General features: G+C 49.3%; 1 protein-coding gene and 1 non-coding gene across 5 annotated transcripts in view; one reads left to right on the forward strand and one right to left on the reverse strand.

Moving 5' to 3' along the window:
* CLSTN1 (calsyntenin 1) overlaps window positions 1-22,452 on the reverse strand; it is a 79,839-nt gene that overhangs the window by 19,282 nt on the left and 38,105 nt on the right. For 2 of the 4 annotated variants that reach the window (XM_045063703.1, XM_045063701.1), the window contains exons 2-7: window positions 18,880-19,002; window positions 6,183-6,212; window positions 4,782-4,977; window positions 2,781-2,989; window positions 1,312-1,461; window positions 1,009-1,194 (exon numbers count right to left, since the gene is read on the reverse strand). In XM_045063703.1, the coding sequence (XP_044919638.1) occupies window positions 1,009-1,194; window positions 1,312-1,461; window positions 2,781-2,989; window positions 4,782-4,977; window positions 6,183-6,212; window positions 18,880-19,002 (894 nt within the window). The remainder of the gene's footprint in view (window positions 1-1,008; window positions 1,195-1,311; window positions 1,462-2,780; window positions 2,990-4,781; window positions 4,978-6,182; window positions 6,213-18,879; window positions 19,003-22,452) is intronic. The other 2 variants (XM_045063704.1, XM_045063702.1) reach the window with 1 other exon arrangement.
* Window positions 16,205-16,330, forward strand: LOC123387456. The gene has a single exon (XR_006601908.1). It is a non-coding gene; the product is annotated as a small nucleolar RNA SNORA40 (small nucleolar RNA).

Genomic DNA, 22,452 nt, shown 5'->3' on the forward strand with positions numbered 1-22,452 from the left:
CTCAGGTCATGATCCCAGGGTCCTGGGATCGAGCCCCACATCGGGCTCCCTGCTCAGTGAGGAGCCTGCTTCTCCCTCTCGCTCTGCCCCTCCCCACACGTAGTTTAAAATAGGACATGCCCCAGTCCTCTTAACTATTTACATACTTAAGTACATGACTATCTGGACTCAGAGTCATGCCACACCAGAGTATAATATACTTTTTTGCTTTTGTTCCTTCCAGTTTTGTAAGAAATTCGAAATCTGCTGGCTGTTAGCAGGCCGGAGAGACAGGTAAGCAAGGCCCAGTGCATCCAGCAGAGCCGACACTGAGTAGCTCTTGAAGCACTAACCACCCCCGGATCACGAAGACCTCATTCCAGTTACAGGTGTTTCGTCCCTGACGAAAGCAAACCGTCCTCCTCAGCACTTTCCACGACAGGCATCGACACTTCACCTCTGCCTCATTTAGATAAACCAGACAAACTGATGGTGAAGACAGCGCCAGGCTTTGATCAGATCTGTAACCACTGGTCTCTGATTCACGTAATGTTTGTGGCAAAGAGAATCTGCTGAGACTCGAAACGAGATGGGAGTATCCTTACTTTTGATTTTCCGCCTCACATTTGCCAAAAGCTATTGCGTTACCTACGTTTTTTCTTCATCGTGAGATAAACATCTCCTTTCGTTTCAAACACAGTCCACTTACGTAATCCCTCTTTGGAGGATGCCCTCGGTTAGACAAATACATTCCTCCAATCATTGGTTCTTAAAATGCACATGCCCGTAACGTTCGGAATAGACTAACAGGGGTTTACGAACCTCATAAAAGCTAGTTTTCCGGTAGGAAAACTAGCCAGGAAGACAGTGACGGCCCTTTCAGAGGGTCCAAGTGTGTTTCAGTGTCTGAATCTGTCCAGCAACACACACTCACCCACACACGCGCGCGCGCGCACACACATCCCCTTCCATCTGAGAGGGGGGGTCTCTCGCCTTCCAGGGAGACCACCGGGCCGGGCCCCCCCTTACCACACAGCTGGTGAAGGGACTTCTCCGAGTAGGTGTCCCGGTCACAGCCTTTCCCGATGTGGCCGGTCTCCAGCTCCACGGTCGCCTGCACCGAGGCCACGGACTCCTCGCAGGTCTCCAGGCGGACATTGGGGAAGAGGGCCAAGGTGCCCGTGCCAGGCTCGTACTCGATCCTGTTGTTCCATCCTGGGTCGGTCCACAGAGCCGGGGGTGGGGAGAAAGGAGAAAACTCACACTTCAGTTTGCTCTGGTCAACACCGTTTGAAGAACAGGTCTGCGAGCAGAAAGGAGAATGAGGCTCACCTTGCCACCCCGGGGTACAGGTGGGCTTGATGCTGACCTTCACCAAGACATCCTCCGCCGCCCTCCGCTTCCCGCAGTCGTAGGCGGTGACCGTCAGCTTGTACTGGTGCTCCTTCCCGTAGTTCAGCTTCTCTGTGTTTTTTATATAACCTTCCAGGGGCAGAGGCAACAGTGAGAACGCAGAGCCGGGCGGGGACACAAAGTACACAGGCTCCAAGCATCATCAACACTGAGGGGAGAGAAAGCTCCGGCCGGAGGTCCTTAACACTCGGTCTGGCTGTCTTGAGCCTGAACACACTGAGTCCACCTTGAAGGACTGTGTCAACAGAGGGAATGTGTCTACACAATTCAACCTTCATTTATTCCTATGGTTTTTCTATTTTGGCTTTATGTATTTGCTTTAAGATTAAGCAGTTTGCATGTAAGAGGACAAAGAAGACAAAAGAACTCAAGTCCTCCAAATACGGAACACAAGATCAAGCTGCACTAAATCTATTTCTTGCTACAAGATTTCCTTTGTGTGTGTGTCGGAGAGAGACAGAGAGTCCCTACTCACCCTCCCCCAGAAAGGAGGAGTGTGCTTCTGAATGTCAGTGCGGATAACTGCAAAGTGTTCGCGATGTCCGTAATTTCCTGAGAAGATTCTGGACGGTGCATTAACAGCAGAGGCCCTGTCTCACTGTCAAGAAGCCATAAGCTAATCAAGAAGTGGAGGTTTGGCAGAGCTCATTCTGCTCAATGGCGGGGGATGGGAGCATCTGGCAGGAAGGCAAAACCTTCACCGTCACATGAGGCACAAGATCCAAATCTAACGGAGAACAGAAAACAGACTGACCAAAAGTCAGTCTTTTTGACATGCACTGATGAAAAGGTGAGAAGGTACAGATTAAAAACAAGTGAAGTGGGGGATTTTTTAGACCTTGGGAGAGGAAAAAGAAGGGTGCCCCATAAAGAACACTTGATTTTAGGTGCCAGAAGCGAGACTTTCAGGGGACAGGGTAAAAAAATATGAAACACACACACACAAGAGACGGGCTCTGCTACGGACTGAATGCTTGTGCCCCCCAAACCCATACACTGAAGTCCTAGCACCCCACACCATGCAGTTATAAGGAGGTGCTTCTGGGGGAGGAACTCAGGTTTAAGTGAGGTGGTGAGGCCCCCACATTGGGATCCAGAGGGCTCTCTCTCTCCCTGCCACGTGAGGACGCAGCGTGAAGATGGCCACCGGCGAACCACGCCTCAGGCTTCAGGAGACCCTGGGTCTGCCAGTGCCACGATCGTGGTCTCCCAGCCTCCAGGACCGTGGGACAAAGCCAGTGTCCGTCGTATGAGCCCCCAGATTGGGGTCCTTTCTAGAGCAGCCTGAAGGGAGGGGCGGAGATCATCCGGATCTTTGAGTTTCACCCGTGTGCAGACCTGTCCACGGACTGTCTCCCCGGTCAGGAAGGTCTTCTCCTCTGACTCACCATCTTTGTCGATGGCGAATGGCACATCTGGAGTGACGATTTCATAGCTGCAAATCTGGCTGAACTGAGGGGAGCAGTCGGCGTCCACGGCCTCCACCCGCAGGATGCTGTCATACTGTTTGCCCTCGACGACGGTCGCCTTGTAGGACTTCTCCCGGAACACCGGTGCGTACTCGTTCACGTCGTTCACCTGAATGTGCACAGTTGCTCTGGAAGAAGAAGAAAAGCTGTGTGTTCGGTTTGCTTTCTGACCCCGAGCATACCAATTCTTTCGTGGTTTTAAATTGATCTTTTGCTACTATCTTGTTTCATGAAGTTCAAATGATGGAGATCAAAATTAAACAAGTGATTGTTTTTACTTTAGTGTGGAGACAACTTTAGAAAGTTAAAACAGGAATTTGAGTTGATTCCTCCAGATCCCAAGAGCAAGGCAGCTGTTAAATAAAGAAAGGCGGTCATATAAAATAAAAGACACTTGGAGTTTTCTTGACAGTATGGGACAGGGCATGCAGAAGGGAGATAAACTAGATAAGACAAAATTAGAGCCCAAGGAAGAGGGGGTAAGACACAGAAGACGGGAAACATGGACAGGGAGTCTGGGAGCCTGGAAACAGTTCTGTCCAGCTTCAGTCCAGCTTCTATGAACCAAGACCACTAGCAACCCGTTGTGGCCCATCCCCCAGTACTGACCCAACAAACGAAGGACTTCAGCGTGATCTCAGCTTTCCCCTCCTAGCAGACCCCTTGCTGCCAAGTCCCACCTCCCCAGCTCAGGCAAGAGGCACTAAAGGTGCCCTCAGACCCAGCTGCAAAGAGCGGAAATGGTCAGTGTCAAGGGCTACTGATCAGGGCATGTTTCTGACTCAGACAAGATCTCTGACTGAAGTAAGGCCTTTTTCAAGGACAACAGCAAGGTGATTCGCTGGCTCTCAGCACCCCAGTGTTCACCAAGACCCTCCACGCCCAATGCCGTGTGTCCCCCTGACCGTCACAGAGGGTCGACATGTCCCTCTCTCCTTAACCCAGGCACTAAGTAAAAACTGAGACTCAACTAAACGAAACTGGCTTCATGCCAAAGGGAGAGCAAGTGGTGGAGATGAGACTGAATTCTGGGGCGCCTGGGTGGCTCAGTTGGTTGGGGATGGCCTTTGGCTTGGGTCATGATGCCGGGGGTCTGGGATGGAGCCCTGCTTTGGGCTCCTTGCTCTGTGGGGAACCTGCTTCTCCCTCTGCCTCTGCTTTCCACTGCCCACTTGTGCTGTCAAATAAATAAGATCTTAAAAAAAAAAAAGATATGCTGCTGGATTATGCACTTAAAAAATAAAAAAAAAGACAAGAAGAGACTGGATTCTGTCTAAATCTAGGTCTTGTCCGGAGCCCGTCTGTTACACACCAGTTCTCCGCAGGCAGGAAGGACAGGAACTCAGCCAGGAGGGGACGCGGCACGCAACCTGCTCCCCCCAGCACACAGGAATTCTAGATCCTTAGAATTCACCCAAAAAAGAAACCTCTAACAACAAAATACTTCCCTCAAGAAAAACTGGGCTTTTCCAATTTTTAGCGTAGGGCCTTAGTTTCTTTAACAGTATTTGTTGGGATAAAATGACTCCTTCATTTATTAGTTCAACATCCAATGCTGTGGGGTAAACAGACAAGATTCCTGCCCTTGAAGAACTCACAGTGCCATGGGGGACAGCCCAGAAGTGTCTTCTGCTTCATCTTTAAAAACACAGAGCCTTGCGGGATGCCTGGGTGGCTCCGTCCGTTAAATGTCTGCGTTTGGCTCAGGGGTCCTGGGATCGAGCCCTCCGTCCTGCTCTCCACTCAGCAGGGAGTCTGCTCCTCCCTCTCCCCCTCGCTCTCTCTCCTTATGCTCTCTCTCCCTCTTCCTGCCTCTGCCTCAAATTAAATAAATCTTAAAACGAACCCCACGGAGCCTTGGGGACAGGGACAAGGGTCGGGACTGCTCTCCACCCGCGCCTCCCTGCCGGGCTTACTTACTTATGCGACTTTTTCACATTGGCGCCATCCGGCCCCTTGCCACAGTCATAGGCCTGGATGGTGAATGTGTAGTCTTTCTGCAGCTCGCAGTCCAGTTTCTCTTTTGAGCGGATGAGTCCCTCGCCAGTGGACTTATCCACTACCACTGCGTCAAAGGGGACATTCTGCCCGTGAATTTTAAATCCACAAATCTCACCTAGGGAGTCAAAGCAGCGCAGGTTAGAATTTCTGCCCCCCGAGTCTGCAGGTACCCCCGCCCTCCCCTCTACTTCCCTCCCCAGCCCCACGCCCCCCAAAAGAAAAGAAACGACAACAGTCCAGCAGCCAGGGGTTCAGAGGGTCTGTGGACAAAGCAAGGGCACTGTGCTTTGACGGGGTAAGTTCTGGGGCTTTAGTAAAAAGAAGCATGTTCTGGCTTTCCAAGCAACTTGCTTAACTTTGCATCCATTCATGCGGGAGTACAAAAGAGAAAAAGAGAAAATATAGACAGGCATTTCACAGGAGTACTTAAGACAGCTCCAGGGTAAAAGCAGTCTCATTAGCAAACATCTGTGGCCTGATAACACAGAGGAACTGTCCCCAGCTACTGGGGACAGCGGGCAGCCATTTTGATTTGGACCAGAGAGAAGGCTAAAATGCAGTTAAGTGTCGAGAGAGGAAGAAGTGTGACATATAGGTTCAGCATCATAATTACAGAAATTCTGTCCAGAAAAAAAAAAAAAAAAAGGAAAAAAGAAAGAAAAATCAAAAGAAACAAGTCTTCCTGTGCAATGAGCCTGGCTAAAATTAGGGAATCAAAACAAACTACCAAATGAGAAAGGTAGAAATACCAACTTCTCAGGCATCCATTTCAACGGCTACAGTCTACTGTTAAGATCAGTTCTGTCACGGGGAGGGATTGGCTAGACTCGTTTCTGAAACTAGACTATTGGACCTAAAAAGAAGCCTGCCTGGGGACATCAGTACATGGAAGCTGGCTCAGAGCTTAATTAGGGGTGAAAATCTATGTTTCCATTCTTGCCTGTGGGAGAACACACATAAATGTTTTCTTGTACGTATCAAACTTCAGAAAAATGTATTTCACATAAAAATAAGACTGCCCTCTTCCAAAATTACAACTCACAGAAAACAGTTACAAAGTGAATCTCTGAAGTTCAATTGAGGAAAAAAATGTACATTATCCATACAGTTCAAATGGATGTCTGATGTCCAGATATTTCTAACCAAGGGTTTGGTTACATACAATTTCCATCAAGATATTTAAAAATAGAAACAAAATAGGAGAATAAATCAGGGTAAAAGAACATGACAGTTTCTTCTGTTTAAGGGCTGATTCCCAATTTTATAAACAAAGTTAGTGGGTTAATAATCATAAGAGGGATAGAAAGAACCCTTCATCACCTTCTTTGGTGACTGTCACCTCAAAACTCTCTAAAGGAAGAAAAGACAAACCCACGTCAGTAATGCAGGAAGAATAAAGACGGAACAATAAGGAAAAAAAGTCAAAGATGCACATATTTACACAGAAAAGCTTGACGTCATTCAACAGTGAGCCCAGGAGCCCCTCGCTGGAATGGCCACGGCGAGCCAGGTCCTCAGAAGCACAAATGTCTCTGACCCCAACACCACACACTGCGAGATGCTGAAATCATGCCGACCTGGACGTGAAATCTGTAAAATTTCATGTCGCCCTCCGGTGCTGTCTGGACCATTTTTAACGACCACTCTCACGGTACGGTTAATAAGTAAGCCTATGTATTATTTTTACAGGTTTCAGACTTTTTATTTTCACACTAAGTTCTTGTGGCCCGATTCTGGAAACATTTCACCCAGCACAGGATTTGGTGAAACAACAACAAAAACCAGACCTCTAGAGCAAAGGGTTTTAACACTTTGTTTTTGAGCTGCAGAAATAACCACATTTTCTAATCTGAAGGACCCACAAAAGCAACACATTTGCTTGAATATGAACTGAAACCAGATTCGGTCCTAACTGCAGTGACGCCACAATGAGCACGGCTTTTAGTGAAGACACTGTTCTCCGAAGTCAGCCGCTGCTTGCTTGGCCCCTACCCGCGGCTACACAGAGCAGCGGCCCGCACACAGCACTCAGGAGGTCAGGAGGTCGGCAGTTCCACTGCCTCTTCGGGACGGAGCTGGCCTCAATGGGACATCTCCTCTCCCCCAAAGGCAACATACCTGAATTCCCTTGCTTTCCAATGGTTTTACCAAATATTTGTTCATCCCTGAACAGTGTTTCATTTTGCTTGTTTGTGAGGTCTGAAAAATGGTATCACGTGGTATGCAATTTTTGTGACTTGCTTTGTTGTTGTTGCTTTAAAGTTTTTTTATTCAATTTTTTCTTTTCATTTTAAGTAGGCTCCACACTGGGCAGGAACCTCCTTAAAATGCAGGGCTCGTACCCACAACCTCGAGATCAAGACCTGAGCTGAGATCAAGACTTGAACGCCTAACTGACTGAGGCCCCCAGACGCCCCTACTTTATTTTTTTAAGTAGGCTCCATGTCCAGCATGGGACTTGAACTCACAGCCTTGTGATCGAGAGCGGTATGCTCTACTGACTGAGCCCACCAGTGCCCCGTGACTTGCTTTTTCACTCAACCTTGTGCATCTAAAAGTCGTTCATCCGTGGTGGGCACAGAAGACAGTTTATTTCTTTCACTACATTCGTGAGAATCCAAGGAGTTAGAGCAGGTAAAGTGCTTAGAACACGGCCTGGCATCAAGAAAGCACTCAACAGATGTTCACTATTACTGTATTTTCCACCAAGTGAGTGTGCCATTATTCCCTGTTTTTGCTGCTGAACAACGCTGTTCGTGCTTTCTCCCGCACATTCACAGCCACTACAGGCCCCGGACTGCCCCAAACTGGAGCCACCAGCGCACATGAGCTGTTTAAAATGAAACTAAAATTCATATTAAAATTGAATAATCCTGGGGTTCCTGGTGGCTCAGTCGGTGACGTGTCTGCCTTCAGCTCTGGTCACAATCTCAGGATCCTGGGATGGAGCCCTGCATCCAGCTCCCTGCTTAGCGGGGAGCCTGCTTCTCCCTCTGCCTCTGCCTCCCCCCCCCCCAACTTGTGCTCTCTCTAATAAATAAATAAAACCTTTTTAAAAAATTGACTAATATTAAAAATCAGTTCCTCAAGTGCCCTGGCTGCCGCATGCCAGGTGCTCAGCGGCCACACATGACGCATAGCTACGGAGTGTGGGAGGTGGACAGAGCTGCTCGGAGTCCGGGCAGACAAACTACGGCCCGCACGCCAACCTCAGCCTCTGTGTGTGTTCTCCAACAGCCTGGAAGCTAAGAGTGGTTTTTACTTTTTAAAATATTTGTGACACAAGCAAATTGTTTGAAATTCACAGTTCAGGGTCTGTAAGTAATGTTTTATTGGAACACAGACATGCTCATTTATTTATGTACGGTTTACGGCTGCTTTTCCACTCCAGTGGCAAACCTGGGTCACCGCCAAGAGAGGCCCTATGGGCCACAAAGTCTAAAACACTACCAGCCGCTTGCAGAAGTCGGCTGATCGCGAACAGATACACCTCTGCGTAGAGCCTCTGCGTACAGAACTGCTGAGGGCCAGGTTTGGCAAAATTTCCAGAATGACCTCATTCACTCTTTTATGTTTGCGCTTCTTTTAGGCGTATATTAATACTGCACAGTGCATTTTAAGGTAAGTCAAGTTGCTCACTTTTCCACTCGAAGTCTGCTCTTCTAAGGAGGCAACAGTGATCCAGACACACATTATCTGAGCTGGCACACCTGAGAGTGACAGCGGGGGCCTTCCTGCAAAGGCTGCTGCACAGGGGAGTGCAGATTTCGGACCCTGCCCTGAGGTATCTGACGTAGGCAATGCCGCCCACACAGTGTGTTGTTGAATAAAAGGATAAAGAGGCTCATTCAGGCAACGTCCTGGAGACCATGAGATTATCACAAGGAGTGGAACTGTTTGCCAAAAGATGTACACTCCCTCTCTCCTCTGAGACACCAGGCTGGGAGGTGGGAGGAGGGGAACACAGAGTGCGTAGGAAGGCAATGGGGTGTTTCAATTTTATATTTCAGTGTTCAGGGGAGGTTTCATTGATAATGTCGGAGTAAAAACCAGAGGGAAGGATGGGAGCAAGCCACATGATTATCGAGGGATGAATTTCAGAGCGGCATTAGCAAGTACAACAAGTGCAAAGGCCCTGGGGCAGGCCAGGGCCTGGCCTGGCTTAGGAACAAGGAAGCCGATGCTGCTGCAGTGGCTGGGCAAAGGAGGCCAGCAGAGGAGGTCCACCAAAGACACGGAGCCTGAAGCCACAGAGGCTGCTACAAGAACTGCACTTGTCCTCCGAGTGAGAAGGAAATGACTGGGACGTTTTATGCAGAGAAAAAAATGTGGCTTCTATTCTGAAAGAATCCAACTGGCTGATGTGTTAGAAACAAGTCTACAAGTAGGCAAGGATGGTTACTGGAGTAATGCAGGCACGAGAAGCTGGAAGTCAGAATGGGGGGGGCGGTGAGAAGTGGTCGGAGTCGGGCTGTGCTCTGAAGGTACGGACAAGGCCGTGGGATTATGAGTGCGAAACCCAAGCATGACTAAGTTCCCTGCAGCCGACATGGGAGAGAGCGCGGACGGAGGTCTGGATCGGGGAATGGGAACGCGAGCTACAGCTCTGAACATGCGTCTGTACTCCAGTGGGTCACGAAATAGCCTCTCAAACGGAGTGATCACCAAATAAAAGAACATAAATTATTCTGAAATGCCTGTATTCCCAGGCTGCTCTCTAAGAGACCAGATTCATCTATAATGAGAACAGCAAAAGTGTGTACTTCTGTCTTTCCTATGTACCCCCGCCTGTTTTCAGTGTTTAAGCGGCTCCTTGAATCGTGGACTGCTCCAAGAGGATTAGGCGCTTCAAATCCACGCACTTATCGAATTGCCAGCAGGCTGGGTCCTCTTGCCTAGAACGACTTTAGACGCCGTCTGGCCAGGGGGCTTGCTGCAGCAGGAGCAGCGCCGGCTTCACGCTCGGGCAGACCTGGGTCTTCCGTACCAGCTGCGTAACCCTCCGCGTCACTAAGCCCGCCGAGCCACCATCTGCAGACCTGGTAGCAGACCATCTCTTCCTCCCAGCCACAGCCCCCAATTTTGTGTGTGTGTGTGTGTGTGTGACAGAGAGTGCACAAGCAGAGGCAGTGGCAGGCAGAGGGAGAGGGAGAAGCAGGCTCCCCACTAAGCAGAGAGCCTGATGCGGGACTCGATCCCAGGATCCGGGGATCATGACCTGAGCTGAAGGCAGAGAGGCTTTAACCCACTGAGCCACCCAGGCGCCCCCATGACCCCGATTTGAATGAGGAAGACGGGCATGAGTGGAGGAAGGCGAGGGGCAAGTAAACAAAATCCTGCAGTATCTCTGATGGCATCTGAAACGAGTTCATCCAAGGCAGCTTCAGGAAGAAACATTTAAGGGAGCTTCAGGACAGGCCAGACTTGGTAGTCTGCTGGACAGACAGAGAGGAGTCTGGGGCAACCCCCAGGGTGTGGCTGCTGGTACCGGTTAGGGAACCAGGGCACAGAGGAAGGTGAGGCACTCTGGGGTCTGTTTCACTTACTCCCCCAAATGCCAGCTGGTTTGTCTGCTGGAGTATATTTAGGCCACTTCCATCCACAGGTTAGCGATCCCTAATAGACAGGCTTTCCTTAACATCGCTGTGGGAACAATACACAGCCAACAAAGTGAAAAATTCCTTCAGAATTTTCACAGTGAGGATTCTACTGCCTCTCCAACTACACTCCATTTATGATCCTCCTTCCCCCAGCTGGGACCAGTTTCTGTTACTTTCTGTCCCCATTCTCCCAGGAGCCGATTTTTTATTTTTACATTTATTTATTTATTTAATTTAAGATTTTATTTATTTATTTGACAGAGAGACACAGCGAGAGAGGGAACACAAGCAGGGGGAGTGGGAGAGGGAGAAGCAGGCTTCCCGCTGAGCAGAGAGCCCAACACAGGGCTCGACCCCAGGAGCCCGGGACCACCTCCCAAAGCCAAAGGCAGATGCCCAACAACTGAGCCGCCCAGGTGTCCGGGAGCTGATACTTTAAGCTTCTAAGCTGTCGGGATCCATTCTTCTGTGCTCTTTCCTCCATCCTGGACCCACAGCTCTATGGCACACGACCGTTACGTGTGTATTACACGCATCCCATGGGTCACATCGCAGTGACCACGTGTGCATCTCTGTCCCTGTGTTCCCCGCCTGCTCCCCTGGACTCCGCCCTCTCTCAGCCTTCGCAAGACGGACGTCTCAGAATCACCTCTCCCATTCTGCTTCCTGCCCTGCCCCTTCCCAGCCAATTGAGAACCCCTACTCCTGCTCTGCTAGGTGAGTCGACGGGAGCCCCGCTCCCAGCACGTGTGACAGGGCCCACCAGCTTTCCCAGAGGGCCTCTCCAGCCTACACTGACCTCGAACGCCCTAGCCCTTGCCCCGCTCCCTCTCCTCTCATTCTCCGAGAGCATCTAAAATAATCAAAAGAACTTTACTGAAGCTTTTTTTTTTTTAAGCAAAACCTAAAAATGTGACAATGGTTAAACCCAACAATGTACAGACTTGACTTCTCGATGTCCAGCGTTCTCAGCTGACACCTTCCTCATCCATCCCTTGGAGAAAGCTCAGCTTCAAGCCGGCCCTGCCTTCTCTCTGTGTCTTCTTCCTAATCAGAATACGGTCTCACACTACACTACTCTCCCCAAATGGGAGGGGTGTCTCTCATGCCTACTGGCTCCCAGCTCCCAGTCCTGCCCTTACATGCACTCCTTACGGTACTAGGACAGTTAGGGTTCTGTGGACACAAAGGAAGCCCACTCCAGCTAACTTGGGCAAAAAGGGACTTTGGCGAAAAGCCATCAGCAGCTTGTGGAACAGACTTCGAAGCCAGAGAAAAGGACCTGGGAAGAGCCAGAAACCAAGGCAGGAATAGGGGCCGTAACACTCCCAGAGCAAAAACGACCTGGGTGGGTGGAACCGAACTGCAAACAGTATCCGCGTCTTTGTCCCTCTGCTCAATATTCGTACCCACGGAGGGAGCACCTGGTTGGCCAAGCTTGGGTGGTGCATGCAGCTGGCCGGGGAAGGCATGGTGACGGACTGCAGATCCACCAACCTGAACCAGGAGGAAAGAGGTCGGGGGCTGTTAAGAAGGAAAAACAGACATTTGCTGAGCAGCAAGTGTCCACTACCATGTCCCTGCTAGTCCCACTCTTGTCCCTAACCTGCTTCTCTCCGCACAGCCTTGGGGCCCGTGCTCGCCAGCTCGGTGTCCAGGCTGACCCTTATTTCCGGTGACCTCGGACTCCTCCGCTGACTAATCCAGGCTGACCTCTGGGACAAGCTCACACGTGGCTCTAATCAGAGCAGTTCCCGGTTCCAGCGCACGGGAGAGCAGCAGCCACACACACCCAAGCCTGACACCCTCCAAGCCCCTCACTGGGTATAGCCACGACCCCCCCATTTCCGTGTGCCAAGAACTGCCTGAGAAGCTGGTTAAAAACATGCTTTGTTGAGCTCCGTCCACAGACATTCCAACTCCACGGCTCTGGGGTGGAAGCCAGTAAATCTGCCGTTTTAACCAGGGTCACCAGAGAGCTCGGACGCATGAGAACGGAGTCTACGCTCGAGAGACTGGCTGGTCAGGGGTTTCCAAACCCTGCTGGCTGGATCCAGATTTCTTGGGCCCTCCTCCTGGATGTATAGACTCTGACAGCGGAGTCTACAATTGCACTCCCCGCGCAGGCCCAGCTGACCCGGACACGGTATTAAAAACCACACGTGCAGGAACATCCCATCTACTCAGGATGGCAGCAGAAATCCCATGGCCCCAAACTCACTTCCAACCCTCTGCCCCCGCACTGTGTGCTCACTCCACACGCCCCGAGAGCTGACTCCTCATCCCCCTTCAGAAGCCCCTCCAGTCCCCACCCCACTCGGCGGGTCCCCCACCTTCACCGCCAGCTGTGTCAGCTCTGCTCATCTGTAAAGCCCGGTCACCTCTGTACCTTCCTGAACCCACACCGTCTCGCCTTTTTTGGACTCCAGCCCAGACTGTGCTGCCGTGCTCTCTTGGCCCTAAATTATGAACGCCAGGTAACCCCCACTTAACTCTCGGTCAACACTGGTTTTGCCTTTCCACCTAGATTATCGGCGCTTTGAGAACAGGGACCAACTTCTATGCTCTTTTTCCATTTTGCGGGAGACCTGGCATGGCTACCTAATATTTAGTGGTTACTATCTCAAACCTCTCCTGAAGGCAACTGATTTCCCTCGGGGTGCCCGGGTGGCTCAGTGGGTTAAGCCTCTGCCTTCAGCTCAGGTCATGATCCCAGGGTCCTGGGATGGAGCCCCACTGTTCAGGACAGAGCCTGCTTCTCCCTTTCCCTCTGCCTACTTGTGCTCTATCTCTATCAAATAAATAAATAAAATCTTAAAAAAAAAAAAAAAAAAAAAGAATTCCCTCTAGTCCATAACTTAACATGGAGTTTCTGGCCTAACACCCAGATTCCAAAAACTGCTAACTCAATGGAGAACTACCTTATGTTAGGCTGAATGACATGAAATTTCCAGCTATTTTTTTCTATCCTATTTTTTCAAATATTTTGATATTTTCAACACAGAACAATGATGATTTCATGGGGCTTAACCAAATCTATCCAACCCATTGTGGCAAACACGTCTGCCCAGTTGTGTCTGCTAAAAAAACAGCAGAATGGGGTGGTGACGTGTGGCAGTTGGCCCCACTGGCCATCCTCAGGCCACATGAGTCACACAAATGATAGAATATGGAGGAAAGTATCACAGATCTGAGCTGGTCCTAAGTAAGTATCGAGATAAAGTTCCCATTCTTGCCCTGAAATGTCTTTTGGATTCTCTTCTTATTCTGTTTAACATCTTATAAATGACCCGAACTCCATCTGGGAAGGCAGGAAGTGAGTGCTGGGCTGGAACCCCGTGGTAAAGGGAAGAGCCTGCAAACAAGGGACCGGGGGTTGGGGGGGGGGGGCTCGACCTTCTCCTCCAGGCAGCGAGGAGGGGTGGCTATCAAAAGAGCGGAACAAGGCCTGTGTGAGGGGTGCGGGCTTCTAATTCCCCATTGAACATATAAAACACATGACATACTTTCATACCCACATCTACTCAGGCAATCAGATTACAGAAAAGGGGTTGAGTAAGGAATTGACTCATTTTAATTTCCTAGAATAGCTGACAAGTGCTAAGACTTTAGGTTCTGGGTTTCGCCCAAGGAAGCAATCTGGGCTGGACCCTGTGTGTCCAACATGAGCGTCTGACTGGATCCCGCTGACAGCGCACTCGGGTGACCACGCTTCCAACGCCCCATGCATTTATCTCGGGGCTTTGACCGGTGAACTCCGGCGGCTGCCCACACTCCCGGCCCGTGACGGGCTATGACTGTGAGCCGGGACGTTTACGCTGTTTCAAAGATAACGTGAGGGAAGTGGACTCGGCAAATGCACGAATCCACTCTGGAGCCAGACCGTCTGGCTTGAAGGAGGCACCACCGCTTCTGAGCTGGGTGACCTTGGGCAAAGCCTCTCATTCCTTCCACGCATGTTTGGGGAGCACTGGCTACACCCACATGCCGGCCGGGGCGCTGGGGATCAGCGAGGAACAAGGCTGTCACGCTGCTGACGGACCCTCTCTCATCTCCGGTCCCTCAGTGGAAGCCAGTAGCAGCGACAGTCCCCACCGCGGAGGCTGCTGAACCCACGTATGGCCCTTAGGACAGCCTCTGCCCCGTGCTGGGCAAGCACCGGGTGCTCCCACGGCCACAGCACCAGCACCAGCATGGTGTAAACTAAACCCCATGTCATCACCAGAACCAATCTGAGATCAAAATAAGCCCCCAGATGGGGCCTCCGTCTTATCCAAAAAACTATTTAAGAAACTCCATGAGAAAACGGAGCACTACGAAGACTATTACAGAAAGACAGAAAACTATTTCTCACAGAAGGTTAAATAAAAAAATGTTTCTAGAATATTCTATCCTTAACAACAGCAGCAGACTCTGTATAGAGCACTTACTATGTACCAGGCATTGTTTTGAGCTCCTCATATTTATAAATAAGTGAATGATCCCCAAACCCTTGAGGTATGTGACGTCACTCTCCTTGTTTTACAACAGATGAAAGCGGGACCAGAGATGCTTAGTCATCTGCCCAAGGTCATCCAGCCAGTAGTTGGCTGAGGCAGGACTCAAAGCCAGGCTGGGGTGGGTGTTCCTGACGCACCTGCCAGCTACGGCCTCAGCTGGGGCAGTGTTCTGTGCAGCGGCCGGATGGGTGCTATGGCAACAGAGGAGGGAAGGAGGCCTGGCAGCTGCTCCCCTCGAGGGATGCTCTAGTAAGAGTGTTTGCGTAGCGTCTCCACTCCTAGGCATACACCCAAGCACACCGCAGACCTCCGTCCACGCAGACTTGAACGCTAACGTTCCCTTCAGCAGGATTTGAAACCGTGCTAATGCGCGTCAGCTGAGGAGCGGATACATGGGGAATGAGGTATGTCCCCGCGATGGAATGTTATTTGGCAATAAAAAGAGAGGACGGACGCGTGTGACGACCGAAGCATGGGTGAAGTTTAAACTACCACGGCAAGTGGAAGACACGCGTCACAACAAATCCAGAATAAATCCACAGACACGAACTACATCAGGGGCTGCCAAAGGGCAGGGGAACAGGGAGTGGCTGCTTGTGGCTACAGGGTCTTCTCTGAGGGCGATGAAAATGTTCTGGAATCAGACAGTGGTTGACAATCCTGTGAATATACTCAAACCCGGTGAACCGTATACTTTCATGCTGTGTGGACTTTATGCCGAGTGGACTGTATTTTTTAAAAAGAATATAAGAATAACGGGTCCTCTGTGAAAACCTCCAGAAGGAAAGGGCGGATTTGCCCGTCTACTGTGGCAAATACAATGACACTACCACTATGACTTGGCTCTTAACTCCTTCTCTTACTAGTTTCTCAAATCTCACTATGTTAACTTCCGCACATCAATGAAAAACCAGCTGGAAAAATAAATAAATAAATAAACAGCTGGGAACCCCTAAAAACACACAACTTTAAAATAAGTATTACTTCATTCATGACAATACATTAGGTTTTGATAAATGCTGCAATAACATTCAATCCAATGAGAAAGAAAAAATACGATGACATTTTATTAATATGACATTTTCCTTCAAAGTGCATTTCACTTCCTGCTTCCATTCAGCTTCCTGCCATGCCCACCATGGCTTCATCCCCGCAAAGAGCTGCCCTGCCTCTGACACATGCTGACAGATGAGGTCACTGCTCTGTGGTCCAGCTTCCTTTCCTTAAAAGGGGGAGGGCAGAAAGCTCTTGCGTTTGCTTTTGTTTGGTTTGTGGACAAAGACTTAGGCAAAAGCACAAGACAAGTGCTGTCTCGAAGCCCAGAACTCACCGTTCAGTCTGAGTGTTGATACGGATAAGAAGGAACGGACACCTAAAACGGGGGAAAGTCATGGTGGGGATGCTGGTCATCAGGAAGCTGGGGTCCAGGACCACAAAATGACGAAAAGCACACGACAGAAGGGAAAGCTAAGCTACACTGAATTTAATATTCTAATTTTTATGTTGACATGAAACAAACATGCTTCCTTTTTTCGGGCTTTTCACTTGAGAACACCATGTCTGGACTTCAAGGTGTTGGTGTATCCCCCAGGCCTGCCCAGTGCTGGGATGAGAGTTCCGGGGTGTACACGGTTTGAACTTCTTCATGTTAAGAGGGTGTCTGAAATCAGAACCAGGCAGATCCAACTACTTCGACCTAAAACACGAGGGGAACTTTTGAAGTGTGTCCATATTCAAGTGGGGGTCAAAGGAGCCCAACCACAAGAATTGTGAGTGAGGCAGTGACAAGTGGGACCGAATCAAAGTTCTTTCGGAAAGGGCTATACTGGAGACTGCGATTCCGACTCTGGAAGAACTACAGTGGCTGGGAGTGGAAAGACTCACATACGAAATTCCTTACATAAAAATGTACTGACTTGGGCGCCTGGCTGGCTCAGTGGGTTAAAGCCTCTGCATTCAGCTCAGGTTGTGGTTCCAGGATACTGGGGTCGAGCCCCGCATCGGGCTCTCTGCTCAGCAGGGAGCCTGCTTCCCTTCCTCTCTCTCTGCCTGCCTCTCTGCCTACTTGTGGTCTCTGTCAAATAAATAAATAAAATCTTAAAAAAAAAAAATGTACTGACTTTAAGACAAAAGAAACAAACGAAGCGGGGATGGCGGGAAGTGGGCTTACCTCACGGCACTGGACGGTCACACACAAGTGTGTGTTTGTAAAGCACTCAGAACAGTGCTGGGAACGTCACAAAGGCTTTACACACGTTCCGTGTTATTAGTGGAGCAGGAGGTGGCTCTAGACATAACAGGTCTGCAGCACATACTCCAGAGACCTGAGCGAGGGAGCCTGGAACCCCGACTGCAGTCAGTTCTTAAAATGCACAGAATATGTAAGTCCGCTCAAAAACACAAGCGAGATGAGCCGATAAGGTTACTTAGACAACACTAAATGTCCCACCCCCGAGAACTGAACACAATAACCAATACGGTACCCATGGGAGGTCGGTGTATAAATATATACACGACACCCACCCCCCAAAACCTACGTAGTTACAGAGAAAACCAATGTGCAATGTTGAAGCAGTTTTAAATCTGGGGGAAAAAATGAAACAAACCACCCCAGCTGGCAGACAAACACTATGTGTTCACAGCACAGAGCGCTTCCACTCCAGGCCATCTCATTGGGTTTCTCTGTAAAAACCAATAAACAGGTAAAACTGATGGGTCTGTCTCCACCACTGACTCGAGTAATGCAAACTGGTGCTCGGGTTATGTTCCTGAGGAAGGGATGCGGCACTCGAACAGAGTGTGAGGAGCACATTCATTGTAAAAACTGCTCTTCAGAAATGACCACACATTCACTTTACCACAGTAAAATTAATGTTTGATAGAATTACATGAGCTCGCTGAATTGTCCTTATCTGTCCCTAGGCAAAGAGAACTCCTTCTTTAATATGAGAAACTGTGTTGGGGAAAAATATCCTGCAAAAACTAGTCTTTAAAAAAATTACCGGGGGCGCCTGGGTGGCTCAGTGGTTTGGGCTGCTGCCTTGGGCTCAGGTCATGATCTCAGGATCCTGGGATCGAGCCCCGTGCATCGGGCTCCCTGCTCCGCAGGAAGCCTGCTTCCTTCTCTCTCTCTCTCTGCCTGCCTCTCTGCCTACTTGTGATCTCTGTCTGTCAAATAAATAAATAAAATCTTTAAAAAAAAAAAATTACCATCACAATGTCAGTTTTGACTCTGAGGCCAAGCTCCCCCCAGCTAAGGGAGCTACTACGGTCACTGTGTAGAAGCAGGCACAGTTCTGATCTGGCAAGTGCTTTTAAATGTTATAAAGCAGAAAACCTGCAAAGCAATCCCAGAGATTCATCTCTTATAAATACTCAGGTTACAACCTTGCGAAGCAACTCACGTTAAAAATTTATTAAGAGTAAAAACCTAAACCAAAAGGATTCCTCTACAAACACAGCTCTGTTTTTCAGCTCAGTCTCTCCCGGTACCTGACGTCTGGGTGACGCAAGGACACCCTCAAGCCACTCACGAGCCAGCAGCATCAGGGAACAGGTCAGAGCAGATCCAGAGGCCCCCCCCCAACCCCCCTTCCCAGATCCGCACTGTAACACGAGCCTCAGGGGCTCTGTGCACACACTAGTCTGAGATACCCTGGTCTACGTGTTCTCTATCTGGTCACACCAAGGACCACGATGATGAGATAAATACTTTGCTTTTCAGCAAGGACAGGCTTTTTTTCAGCTACTCCAACTATTAAAATCCAAAGAAAAAAGTGTCGTTACACAGAAGCCACAAACCCCTCTCAGCTATCAGATGTTTTCAGAAAAGCTCAGATATAATCTGAGCGGGACACGTGAGATGCTTTGCACCGCAGTCCGTATTTGTCAACCGTGAGACGAAAGCCCCATTCGTACCTGCGAATCGCAGAGGCGCGTCTTTATCGAGGGCAATCAGCGGAGGGTCGAGGAGCACCGCGTTATCGTTTTCTGTGATTATGCCATGATAGGTGGGCTCGAGCCACGGTTTGTGCTTGTTAGCTGTGTATGAAAAAGAGAAAAAGAAGAAACGGAAGAGACCAGGTCAGAATCATTACTTTAAACTCCACTGCTTTCAAAGGCACACATCTGTTACTAAAATAATAAAACACTTATGAGTCTGGAAGGCAACACTTGTTTTTTTGTTTTGTTTTGTTTTAATTTATTTGAGAGAGTGAGAGAGAGCGCACGAGCAGGGGGCATTGGCAGAGGGAGAGGGAGAAGCAGACTCCCAGCTGAGCAGGGAGCCTGACATAGGGCTCAATTCTAGGGCCCCAAGATCATGACTTGAGATGAAGGCAGATGTTTAACCAACTGAGCCACCCAGACACCCAACACTTGTATGAAGATCCTAATGGGATGAAATTCTGAATTCCAGAGTAAGTAATGTAGAAACCAAATCTATGAAGTAGTGAGAATTAAGAAATAAACTACACTAGAAATTAAAAGACTGATGGCTATAGACAAACTATCTGTTTTTAACCAGCACAGGAAAGTTACAAAGAAAAATATACTATCACTTCTTTAGGGCAACAATAATATATTACCTAATTTTAAAACGAGCATTACAAATAAAAATGTAAAAAAAAATTTATGAATATAAAAATCACAAATATAGAATATAAATATAACTAAACACAAGATTTCTGAAAAACTTGCCTGTAAACAGTGTTTACAAATAACCCACTTTGAGGGTCAGGTGGTGTCAAGGTCAGATTCCAGCTCCTTTCTATTTCTGGCTGCGTGACCTTGAGCACAGAAGTGTCCCCGTCATCTCAGTCTCATCTGTGCACCAGGGACACGTGCAGAACCTGCGAGGCTGGGGCAGATTCCTGGAGGAGCGACCTGTGTCCTTGCTGGCTAGGCACCGGCACTGACGCTTTGTTCCTAAGGTAAGAACTGCCACGCTGCCCTCTGCTCCCTGGAAGAAATCCGTTTCTTTCCTCTCCCTTTTGCCTCGGGCTCGGCTCCCAGGGGGCCTGGGCACGACCTTCTCCATGATGGGAGCCATGATGGGATCCTACGTGTCTGTGGTCGTGGGATGACCACCATGGGACCACGGGAGACTGGGCTTCGCCTGCATTTACCCCGAGGAGGCGCACGGCGGGGCGGAGCCCGTGTGCCATCCCACGTGCACGCGGAAGCTGCTACCATCCCGCTGACACTTACGCATCCCTTTTCTAAACCAAGAGCAAATCCCAATGTCTTCACTCTCAAAGGAACCCAGACCCATGGGAGTTGCTGGTTCACGGTTACAGAGTTTGGGGTTTGCAAATTGAAAACCATTCCGGGATGGGCCGCGGCTTCTCGAATGCCTGTGCTGGGCGCAGCGAGCACAAGCGATGGGCGGTTTTACAGGTGTGTCACCACAATTAAAGAAACAAATCCACACACACAATCAATCCAGACAAAGCCAATTCTCATTGTCTGCGCTGCCCACCTGGACGGTTTACAAAATCTAACCAGCTTCATCCGTGCCCCCCCCCTCCCCGCATGGGCCCCTCACACGGCACCCAGAGGGACGCTGCTCCACCTCTGCTCCCAGCCCACGGACACCATCTTACTGAGGATCCCACGTGGCTTTTGTTCATGGAGGATCTATTACCTGGAGACCTAATCAGCATCTACTGTGCTCGGGATCAAAATCAGGAAATAGTGTACTATGTATCAGTTCATTTTTAAAAACAACCTATTATGTTAATATAAGTAATGTTTTTGTGGAAGTAACTGTACTTTTTTAAAAACAGAGTTTACAGAGAAGAGCGGCGAGGCGTTACATGTTTGCAGATCTTTCTGCAGTCAGCTGAGTCCTCACTTCTCCCAGCTAGCCCGCTGCACGGTCCCGTGTCTGGCAGCCTCTAGAGAGCTCCAGCAGGCACTCAAGAGAAGAGGAAGAAAAGAAAGGCAAGTAACGTCTTACCGTTATTCAAATAGCTCTGACCTCTTCAGATCTGACAGGCTCTCAGGGGACCCATCACCTCAGGTCTCTGGTGGAACCTTCCCTCCTTCGACTACAGCACCTGCTGCTCTGGTCCCCACTTCCTCTTTTCCTTTTCTTCTCCTACTCCTTGCCACACTGTCAGGGAAAGGGCACTGGTGCCAGTCTGGGGCCTCAGGGCAGGTTACCCAGCTTTCTCTGAGGGCCTCAGTTTCCCCATCCATAAACTGAGGACAGCAGTAGTACCCATCTGATGGGCTGGTTTGGTGAAATGCTCAGGATAGAGTCTGACGCTTAGTAAATGGCATTAGGTGTTGCTAGGACTTCTCTTCCTCCACTCATATGGGAACAAAAACACAGATTCCACGAGAGGGAGACCTCTTGTTCTCAGTTAATTCCCAGCACCTAGCACTGTGTTGTTACTCAGGATTGCTGGGTAGATGGATGAGTATATAAGGCATCTCATGTCCAGTACAATTAAGTCAGTGTTCTGGTTTGTAAATTCTCTCATAGGAAGATAATTTTGGTGCTGAGAACCAAAAAACAGGTAAGTTGTGTGTTTGTTTCTTTTTAAGATTTTATTCATTTATTTGATAGAGACACAGCAAGAGAGGGAACACAAGCAGGCAGAGTGAGAGAGGGAGAAGCAGGCTTCCTACCAGGCAGGGAGCCCGATGCAGGGCTCAATCCCAGGACCCTGGGATCATGACCCGAGCCAAAGGCAGAAGCTTAACGACTGAGCCACCCAGGCACTCCTGATTTGGTGTTTTCAGTATTGGGGAGGTGCTTTTTGCTTTTTTCTTTCTGGCAGGTGGATGTTCGTTCCAAGTAAAGGAGACTAGAGAATCTGGAGGCACAGAATACATCAAAATATTGTGGGACTCCGCCTGGAAAGGGAAGCTGTGATTAGACTATAGGGAGGTGTGTTGTGAAACTAAACACCAACTATAAAGACCAAATATTTGAAGGGCCTTTGGAAAATATGTCCTCCCCGCCCTGCAGCCGGGACAAGAAATTTGCTGAAAAAGAGGATCCAGATGTTAGGCTCCCCCTGCCCTTCTTCAGAAATACAACGCGGGACAGAGGCGAGTCACTGGGGGAAAAACGTGCTGGGGGCCCCCAGTTTGCCGCAGCTGCTGGTCAGAGAAGGTCCCACTGAACACAGGAAATAAGCTCCCTCTGCAGCTGGGCGGAGTGTTTTACCCAGTGGCCGAGACTCCCAGACTCCCCAGACAGCTCCTTACATGGGGCCAAGATAGAGCTAGAATGCGGCCCACAAGTACAGACAATACTGAGAAACGGGCCACCTGAAGGGACCTGGGGCAAAGCCCCCTGGTTTTTGTCACTAATCTCATTTTAAAACAGAAGACGTGAGTCCGACTTACTATTAACCGTGCACCATTAATGGCAATATTTGATTCCGATTTGTTTTCATATTTAAGGTTTTAGTAATAAAGTTATAAGCACAGCAAATAAAGCTGAAGGTCACTCCGGGGTGCGAGTCCGTAAGAGTC

This window comes from Mustela putorius, unplaced genomic scaffold, assembly GCF_011764305.1.
Source record: "Mustela putorius furo isolate JIRA1106 unplaced genomic scaffold, ASM1176430v1.1 tig00003853_pilon_pilon_pilon, whole genome shotgun sequence".
Lineage (NCBI taxonomy): Eukaryota > Metazoa > Chordata > Mammalia > Carnivora > Mustelidae > Mustela > Mustela putorius.